Raw genomic sequence first — 10,605 nt, forward strand, 5'->3', positions numbered from 1 at the left:
GGGTTTCTGTCCTACATTTCATCTGACCATAGCCTAACCCACTGTTAGACTTCAGAGGAAGTGGGGCTCTTGCGTATGGGGAGCTTGTTGTTCCCTCAGCCTTCTCCTTCTCCTGTCCGTTTCACTTGGTGGGCAGTTCTCCGTCTCGGTTTTCACTCTGGATTAAAAAGGAGGAGTTTGCAGCATACAGGCGCCTATACCCCAACTGGCCGTATAGAGTCTGACAGAGACTGGATGATCCGGGACAGTAGCCTGACCTCACATAGTGTTTGATTTGGGCAGAAGGACAAGCTGATTTAATCTGGCAACATGGTTGTAGCGGGCTGCACGAAATGCATTAAATATATGCTATTTTTCTTTAATTTTATTTTCTGGGTGAGTTGAACATATATTTTACTCTGAAGTTGCTTTTGAATATGGGCCTTTGCTCTTTGAGTAACCTAACTGCTGTTTTCTTAAAACGCTTTCTCTTGTTGTTTGTCGTTTGCACATCTGTAGCTCAGGGCTTAAAGTTAATGATAAATCCTGAACAGTTTTCCCGCCCTGCTGTATTATTTACGCTGCTCTGCCTTTGAGAGGAGAGCAGCATCACAGCACACTAAACCTTGTCAAGGCAGGAGTTGAAATGCTCTTCATCAACAGTTATTTTCTGCATGGCCAAGCACCAGTGCAAGGTGGCCGAGGGAGCCCTTCAAAGTGGGTGGGCTTCAGTCTCCTCACTGGGATAATACTGTTGTTTCCTCCAGCATGTCTCTCACAGTAACTCTGCTTTAGATCTATGATTTCATTGAATTAACTTGTGTTCATATTAATCAAATACTCCAGACAGGAAGGTCTGATTTCTAAAGTTGTTTTTGATGGAAATGATTTCTTGTTTTTTTAAGGAGTCTGGTTCCCCGCAGATCAAACACACATAAAGAGGTAGAGAGATGTTGAACTGGGCTAATAGAGTTTCTGGGGGAGGGGAAAGTTTCTCTGGGACATTTCCTTTGTTCCTACCTGGTCACCAGACTGTAGCATTTTCCGCATTTGAACATTTAAAGGGCTCAGGAAACACCTCATCTGATGGAGCACTTTTTTAATCATTCATTTGTTCTCATTCAGCCTTCAACCGGAACTGACTGTCTTGTTTTCTGTTATTTCAATAGGCTAATACTTGCCACAGTAGTTCCTAATGCAGCTGTCTGCATATTACACTTCATTAAAACATATCAGACTTCCGGCAGATGTGCCCTCCACTTTATTTGCCCTTGCACATATATGGCCTTGCACAGTCAGATTTGATCTCTACTTGTTTGTGAATACCCATAAAGTGACCTTTTTTTTTAGAAGTCACCACATCCTGAACACTTTGCACTAGACTTGGGGTGTTTCCTCTGTTGGTTTCGCCTGTCATTGTGAAAAGTTTTGTTATTTTTCATGTTGAGGATTTAGTTTCCTGTTTCTTGGAGAACAATAGAGTGGAGTCATGGCATTTAATGTGCTGACATCTTATTATAAACACTGGCATAGAAAAATAGAGTGTCTGCATGTAAACAATAAGTTGCGTTGATCCTTCAGTAGTTATACTCCATTAGCTTTTACATGATAACACTTTTATCGGTGTATTTCTGCTTTAGTATATAGAGGAGAGATCAAGGGAGACAAAGTTGAGCAACAAAGTTCTTGAGTTGGCTTTAAACAATGTAGTGAGGACGTGGTCTGTGCCGTAGGTCACTGAGATGTCAGGATGTCCTTTCATCACTACAGGACAGCGGAGGGTTCACAGCCTCATGCAGAAGCTGAACAGAGAGTCATTAGCAGGAAGGTTTGGACACTGATTTAATCTCAGGAGAGTCAGGCTTTGTGCACTCTTTCTTGATGGGTCTTTTTTTTAAAGTCTTACAAATTGATAACTAAAGGTTGGTTTTAATATTCATGCTAACATCTCTTTTGAATATTCAACATTTTAAATGACTCTGATCCTCCCCGGGATTCACCAAAGTAGAGAAACATGAAAGACAAAAATGAAAAGCCTTTTCTTTTTGCAACAGCTAGCCGGAGGTGTGATCTTAGGAGTGGCTCTGTGGCTCCGCCATGACAGTAAAACCAGCAACCTCCTCATACTCCAGTTCGAAGGCCAGCAGGCACCAAGCACCTTCTATATCAGTGAGTATACACCATCAACAGTAGAGCTTCACAATCACACCATAACTTAACCATGAACTTAAAATCTAGTCCCCCATGTTTGTGTGATTACTGTACATCACTGGATTCATTTTTTTGTAGTTGGGAAAGCTGTTATATACTTCACTCCTCAGTGCTAAATGTTTATTGAGTGTAGTGGTCTTATTTGGGGTATTTTGACAAAATACAGCTTACAGTATAGAACGATCAACTACAGCAAAACAACAAACTATGGGCGCAAGAAAATACCATAAACGTCAACTCCTCTTAACAAAGATAAGACTATAGTCTTCACAAAATAAGCATCTATTTCAGGGCTTGTTTGCCTCCTATAACTTGCTTGGTCATCATCTTGTGTCCCAACATTTCTTCACAAGCATTCGTCCTCCTTGAGTTATTCTTCCTCTTGTACTCCTTAGTTATTCTGTCCTCATTCCTTGTTCTCCACATGACAGGAAGCTCACTATTAACAGAGTGATGAGTTAACTAAAATCCCCAGAAAATACCTGTCTTTTACACTCAGCTGGAACTCATGTGAGTCCAGAAATAAAAGGAGCGGTGTGACCTCTGAGAAAAGAACAGGAAACAGGACCTGCGTAAATCCGCAGCGTGACATAATGGTGGCACAGCTGGCCTCTACGCCTCAATGGTTTGACTAAGCTGTCACTCTGATGACCACGTACTATAGGTGATGTTCACTAACTCAAATAAATAGATAAAAATGCACGTTTATGACTTTAGCCAAGTTCCTTCAAGAGAGAGGCCAGATGTTTCAGACAGATGTTGAGACATAAGTGGGCTCTGATCGGTCTTTGAGCATGGTGCAAAAATAAAACCATCATTTGCCCTCTGTTGCTTGTTCTTTAAAGTATTTGATCCCCAGGGATTTCCAGGAGTTTTGTGTTTATGCTGTGCCACATGCTCTCCATATGTCTTTGTAAGAGTGTCCAGGAATATGTGCTTCAAGTTTTGCTTTCTTCATGAACTAAAGTCATAAATCAAGTCTCCTTCCCTGCCCTCAGCAACCCACAGGTTGGCCCTAAAAGCTACAATACATGATTTGCTTTAAACATTTCAAAGGTCCGTCATCACGGCTTGTTGTGGTTGTGAACTCTAGTGAGCCCATTCATTTACATTTGGGCTCCTGCTGCTCCCCCATACTTAACCCTCGGTAAGTATACGGAGTGAATGCGAGCCCATGCTTTTTTATAGAGGAAAGGCACACTCTTGATTTTAAAGGCAGTGCGGCAAGCGAGGCCCACCCAAGCGAGATCAAGGGACGGTTTCTTTCTTTTTTTTACCCTCCCTTGAACATACGCCCTTGCATAATTCAAATAACCTTGTACATCTGCACATTACCCTTCAAATTAGAGTTTAGAGTGGATGTTTTTAGCATGTTGGCACACCAAAGTGGTATTTATGTAAGGCTGAAAATACATCTTCTGCCTTTTAACCAGCGCCTGAAATCATAATTGTTGGCAGTTGTCAGTAGTCTGGTCTGGTTAGTGCTTCAGCCTCTCATACTGTAGGAGATACAGTAAATTTGACAGATTTAATACACTATATTTTAGTTGCTTTACACTGTATGTATAATGCAGAGCCTTGGCCTGAATGTCTTCATTCTCCCAAACATCTCCCTCATGAAAATGGCTATAAACAAAGCTCCATGTTTCTTAAAAAAAGCTGTTTATTAAAATTGAAACCAATGACATACATTGGGGCTTAAGCAGCTCGGAATCTCTCTCACTTCACTTGAAAATCAAACTGCTTTCACATTCTGTGCGTCATCTAACACTTCAACGGATTTCTACTTTTTATCTGACATTTAATGGAATAGTTCAACATTTGGGTAAATGTGCTTATTTGCTTTCTTGACACGAGTTATAGTTAAATAAATCTGTACATTTGAAGCTACAGCTTATCTTAGGGTAGTTTAGCATAAAGACTGAACACAGTCTAGCCTAGCTCTGTCCAAAGGAGTCACAATTTGTCTATGAGCACCTTTAAAGCTCATTAATTAACATGTTACATCTTGTTGGTTTAATCTGTACAAAATACCAATGTAATAACAACAATTTGTGGATGTTTTTCTACTTTTAGTACAAATGCTAAGCTAACGGGCTACTTGCGACAGCTTCATATTTAGTGTACAGACATGAGATTGGCGTCAATCTTCTTTTCTAAATTTTGGCAAGATAGTGAATAAACAATAAACCATCTATTACTTTAAACTGCCTCACTTCTTACAGACAAGTGGCACTTATACTATTTACAGTGCCCTCTCTTCAATCATCTTTAAATGGTGAATCATTTTAAAGCTATACTGTTAATGTGGGCGAAAAACATATTCGGTAATTCAGTATATTTACTGCAGCAGGTCAAATGTTCTCTCTGCCCCTTTTGTTCCAACTCTTTCAGATGACAGGAGAAAATGTTTATATGGAGCCTTTCTAAATAATTAATCATCATCAATCAATCATCTCACTCTTTATCCATTAACACACAAAATGATTGGGTTCATCTCAGTTTATTGGTGCCATGCTGCGACAGTGTGAACATTCTTACTTCTTAGCTCTTTTTAAAAATACTGGATGCAAACAGTCTAAAAGGGGCTTATAGCTTGTCTTCACCTCCCCCTTTCCCCCTCTAGAGATTACACTGGGAGACAAGAAATAAATGAACTTCCCCGCTGGTTTAAAATTGCCCGTCTCCTTTAAAGTCTCAATAGCCTTCAAACCTCTAAGGGTGTTGTCATAGTAATGGAAGGAGGTGGAAATAATGCCTGCTTTGCCACATTGCTGGGTTACTGGCCATGGTAGCCGCTTCTCACTACAACAAAAACCCAAGAGAGAGGGGGGGAATGAAGGAGGACGGTGTTGAGACAGATTAAGAAAAAGAGAGTTTAGATGTTACTTTGGGGAAAGATAGTGCGTGATATATGAGGTACAGTGTGAGGTGTTAGAGGCCTTGTCTTTTACTGGGTCTGTCAGTCATTTTAAGATCCCTGTTTCAGGCTAGAGCCTATGTTAGTTTTGTTCGTGTGTGAGTAAGAAGAGAAAACACAGAAACATACTGCACCCAAACCATCTTCCTAACAGCAGCGTTCTACAAAAGTATTCAGAAAGTACCAGTACACCTCTTTACACACTGCCAGGTAGTTTATCTCTGTGGTTCTGACTCTATGGTTGGGAATGAAAGGTATCTTGATTATTTAAATGAAATAATTTGAGAAGCTAAGAGAGGAAATCTCTATTTGGTGGAACTGCTAACAACCTCAGATACCTCTGCAACATGACAATGGGCCCCAACTAGCCTTTTTGAAAGGATAGTTTAATAGTCTAACTGTCTAATCTCTAACAATGTATTTTGTAATTTTATTTTATAAGCTTATTGTGTGTTTTTCATGTAAATACCTAATTTGAACCTCAACATCATGATTTAGTAAATGTATCTGGTTATCTTCCACCACTGGCCAGAAGGAATTTACCTTAAAGAAGTTTTAGTGTTGGAGTTGGGAGGTTGCTGTGGATCTACTGAGGTTATGAGGATGGATTGAAGTTATGAGATTATTCCCAAACAAACTATAGCTTCTCTGAAATCTCCTTTATGCAATTTATTTAGGCAGGTTTTTGATTTTATTAACTCCTCCCATTGGAACGGGGCCACTCAACTTCTAACCTCTAACCTGCGCTGCACCAACCCTTCCTGCAATCTCTCTGATGGAAAGAAAAATGACCTGATTAGAAGAATTTGTATTTTGGCCTACTAATGCAGGCTGCACATTTATTGCTGACTTTTTGAGAAACAGCATCTGAAAAAACAATCACCTCAAGGCCCATTCAGTAGCTATTGTACTCTAAAAAAAACTCACCATACAGCCAGTACAATATTTATTTACTTCATTCTGGGTCCTGAATGTTTTTCTTTCAGCTACGTTAAACATAATCCAGAGCTGTACTGTAATTGGAGCTTTATTGCTATTCATTGACATGCACTGGAGCCTGTTACACACTCCTGTTTGCTTAAAAGTCAAGGAAACTATGTGTTGCAGTCATCACCATGGATAATAGCCCAAAATGGATTTCCTTTAAAGATTAATACATTGCTGAAGCGCTCAGTGTACATTTTTTTTAGTCTCATATATCAGTTTAATCACACAAAGGTGTTTATTCACATGGTTCTCCCTGTTTCCTGGGTAAGGATAAGGCTTGATAAAGATAAAGAATGGTAGCGAATGGGTTTTGTGGGGGGGGGGATTGCCTGGAAGGTATTTCCTGGCCCTACAGCTGAACAGATTCAGCTTTCTCTCAGGATCTGGGGTTTGTTTATCTTCAGGATGTCAATAATGTCATGTCATCCTACAGGAAAGGCAAGAGAAACATGCAGGAAGTCCATTAGCAAATAGTATGTGGATCAATGAGTTAAGTCACTGCTCTGACACTGCTGCCCCCTGGTGGTGCTGAGGACACAACACCGCCAAACTACATTTCTTCATATTGTCATACTTGACAGGTCCCTGTTGTCTCTGTGTTTCCAGGTGTGTACATACTGATAGCTGTCGGGGCTCTGATGATGCTTGTGGGCTTCCTCGGTTGTTATGGTGCCATTCAAGAATCTCAGTGCCTGCTGGGAACAGTGAGTATCTCCGTTTCTTTTTTTACTTCTATCAGGAACGATTTTTCTGTTACTGACACTTAGAGTTTGAATAAATAAATTATTTCCTTTATTTTCTTTCTTTAGTTCTTCTTCTTTTTGGTGATCCTCTTTGCCTGTGAAGTGGCTGCAGCAATGTGGGGTTTCATGAACAGGGACACAGTAAGCAACAAAAACACAAGCCTGCAACTGCATGTTTAATATTTGCCTTGATTTTCCACCTCTGCTCCAATGAACCTGCTCTGTTTGTTTCACTGAAACACAGATCTCCAAAGAACTGATCAATTTCTACGACTCCGCGTACATTAAAGCGGTGGACATCTCAGGGACTCCCAGTAAAGACTCTGCCATCAAGGTGCTGGAAGTCTTCCACACTACGGTACGTCATGACGCAAAAATCACTTTCCAGTTGTTTTGTTATGTGTGTGTTAATGATAGGAATCTATTTTCATCATGTATTTTTCTTTGTTTCCCCTTCAGCTCGACTGCTGTGGTAAAGGAGACGACACCGCTCTCTTCAAACAAGTTGTCGGCACCTTGTGTCCCAGAAAGTCTCCGGAAGATTTTCTGAAATCTCAGGTAAACACAAATTCATACTTGAATTCACATTAATGTACACAATACCTGGTACACAATAGTTGGCAATTGTCTATCATATTTAAAATATATTTCAGTGGTTGCAGAATAGACAGGAAATACATACATGATTTATTAGCATCTTGTTATATAATGCTAAATAAATACAGCTGAATGTGAAACTGTATTTTGAGTGACCAATGTCATCAAGAAAAGAGGACTGTATGTCAAAAATGAAAAAGCATGTTAACTCCATTGTTTATTAATAGTCTTTATTGTTAATTTTATTTAGTATTAGTGTGGCCAAGATGACTATACCTGTGAGACAATATAATTAGTTTGCCATACAGTTTATACAGTGATAGATAACATGTTACCATCCCAGGGAGCATTAGGTCATTGCAAACAATGATTTAAATTAATGAGCAGGACTGTTTTTGGAAATATTGGATTAGCCAAAAACACAAAAATTACATTACTGTTTGATTAGTTTATCCATTTCTCAATTAATTTTGCAAAAACTTAAGGTTTGGATCAATAAAATACTGGGTTAACTTTACCTAATGAGCTAGATGTTAGTGTTTTATTTTTAAATGTAACTGTCACTTTATCATCGCAAAATAAATCTGAATATTTTGACCCAGTGTTAGACACAATCAGCTCAAAATTTCCCTCAAGACTGTCACAAAAGTATTGTTAGTTGTCCAAAGCAATGTGCAAATTAGACAATAATGACAGACAGAGCAAGCAAGGATGTTACTTTTGCTCTCAGATGCAATCACTTTCTCTGACACACACACACACACACACACACACACACAGGGACACAAGAGGATGCACATATTAACAATTATTCCATAATTACTAAATAAATTATAAAATTAGTAAATATTTCTATCAGTAATGTAAAAATGAACACTGGGTCAAAACAACAAGCTGTGGGGTGGCCTCTAGCTCACCCAGTAAGGGCGTGCGCCCCATGTTGGCTGAGTCCTTTGCAGCTGCCCAGGCTGTCTGGTTTGAGTCTGGCCTGTGGCCCTTTGCTGCGTGTAATCCCTCCATCTCTTTCCCGCCTTTCCTGTCTATCCACTATCAAATAAAGGGAAAAGCCCCCAAAAAATCATCTTAAAAAAAAGGTTTACTTGAGTGAGTGAGTTTTCTACCTACAGTATAGGTAAAGTTAACCAAGTGTATGCTCACCTAACCCAAATTATTATTACTAGCTATAAAGACTTTAAACCTTTTCGACACCTCTCTAGTTGCTAATACATATTACATATTTAATAGTTCAAAATAGTGCGGTCAGAAGCAGCTGATATTTAGCCCCTTGTTTTGACAGCAGCCGCAGCTCTCCATGACATGTGATCCAGTACAGTGTGTGTACATTGTGTGTACAGTGTGAGGGTTAAAACACTTCTCATTGATCACTGTCGCCTGGTCAACGTCTTTATTTCTGCCTCCTCTCAGAGCTGTCACGATAAACTGATTGAGCTGTTCTCGGAGAAGCTCTACCTGATTGGTCTGGCTGCGTTGGTGGTTGCTGTCATCATGGTAAGTTCAAATGTGGATATTTCACACCACTGTGGTGTGAAGAGGCTCAAATCATGAAACTCAATGGCTTTTATCAGCCATGATAAAACGTATTGAATTAAGCTGTTATGTCCTTTTCCATTTAGATCTTCGAGATGATCTTCACCATGGTGCTCTGTTGTGGGATTCGTAACAGCCCTGGGGTATACTAGGAGTCCAACAAGCAACATCAGCTTATAATCAAATTATTAGATTATGTGTTTCTATGCATCGGCTTCTCTTTCTTGTTACGTATTATCACACAACAAGATGGCTAGCTCTCTTTTTTATTCTAGATTAGAAATCCCATCTTGTTTTTAATATTGCTATTCCATCAACACTCATCTTTCTTACACAAGAATTTAGCTTCTCTCAGTTGGACGTTCTTTATTTATCTCACACTTCATATAAATCTTTTATACATACGGTATGTTGTGAAATATCTCTCTGAGGTTAAAATGCAGTTTCTGTGGATGTATAAATTGTAAATATACTTGTCAGATTTTAATAACACTTAGGAGAGTGTCTGTATTCCGTGATTGATTCTTTGTGTTGCATTTCGCTGCAGTGTTACAGTGTTATAATATAATTTAAACAGCAGGGTTTCAGTGGTCTAATGTATTGTACTGTCTACTCCAATGATGACGAGTTAGCCTTTGTGTTGTTGAGTCGACTGTGTGTCTCTCACTTGTGCCAAATGAACCACCTTCATGCGTTCTCTCCTTTATTAACTTGAGAAACACTCGTCTTTAAAGAAATAATTATGTCTTCTCCTGCAACCTGTTTTAGTAATGCTAATAAATGATGTCACCCTTCTTTTTGTGGTGAAGCATCCACTACACCGTTGTTTCCCAACCTTGAATTTTGCTTGTGACTCCTTAAAATGAAGCAATCTCTTCTTCCACGTCTATACATTGTCATTAGTTCAATCAGGGAGGAATTTTTACTTTTTAGATTATTTCAGTTGAATAACTTTTAGAGGTCTAAAGAGGTACAACTGTAGTATTTTCCAAAAAAAGAGAGCAATGAATAGAGAAAAGTCAAATAAAATTATTTTGTGAATCCAAATGAGTGAGTCGGAGTTTTTTCTTATTTCCTACAATCATATTAAGGGCCCCGGCCCCAAGTTGCACACTGATGTTCTTTCAGTGACATTCTTCAATGTGAGATTGTTTTAAATGTAAGACTGAGTTTGGATTTGTCTGTGATACACATATTGTACAACCTCTCTATTCTACAGTAAGATAATCAACAATCTGTACAATAATCTCTGTTTTCCCCCCTGATAGTTCACTTTCATTCACACAGCTCAAGCTTCACACAGACCTCCAGTATTTTCCGTATGTAACCATAGGAGGGCAGTGTGTTATCAACGCCCCTCTTGCTCACTCAGCACTATCTCCCCCTGCAGTACATTTGAATACATTAAAAACTCCACTGACTTGTATTTCTGGTACTGTGGCTGCAGACACACCCAGTAAACTCTGTATTTGTTCTGCCAAGAGGTTTACCTTCCCCTCAGAGGACACACCTCTTATGAAGTTTGAAATGTATTCTACCCCCCCCACAGTAAACAAAAGGAGACCTCTTGTTTTCTCTGTTTCCTCTTTGCTGGACTTAATATTAGAAATCTCAGTATAA

At 39.3% G+C, this 10,605-nt stretch overlaps 1 protein-coding gene across 1 annotated transcript; it reads left to right on the forward strand.

The window, feature by feature from the left end:
- The first annotated feature begins 52 nt into the window (after nt 1-52).
- LOC117949804 (CD81 antigen-like) lies at nt 53-10,012 on the forward strand. Its single transcript, XM_034880352.1, has 8 exons — nt 53-375; nt 2,034-2,148; nt 6,704-6,801; nt 6,907-6,981; nt 7,085-7,198; nt 7,300-7,398; nt 8,863-8,946; nt 9,072-10,012. Exons 1-8 carry the CDS (start codon nt 310-312, stop codon nt 9,135-9,137), a joined length of 717 nt encoding a protein of 238 aa, XP_034736243.1. The 5' UTR covers nt 53-309; the 3' UTR covers nt 9,138-10,012.
- The last annotated feature ends 593 nt before the right edge of the window (nt 10,013-10,605 follow it).

Source organism: Etheostoma cragini, chromosome 8 (genome assembly GCF_013103735.1).
Source record: "Etheostoma cragini isolate CJK2018 chromosome 8, CSU_Ecrag_1.0, whole genome shotgun sequence".
Taxonomy (NCBI): domain Eukaryota; kingdom Metazoa; phylum Chordata; class Actinopteri; order Perciformes; family Percidae; genus Etheostoma; species Etheostoma cragini.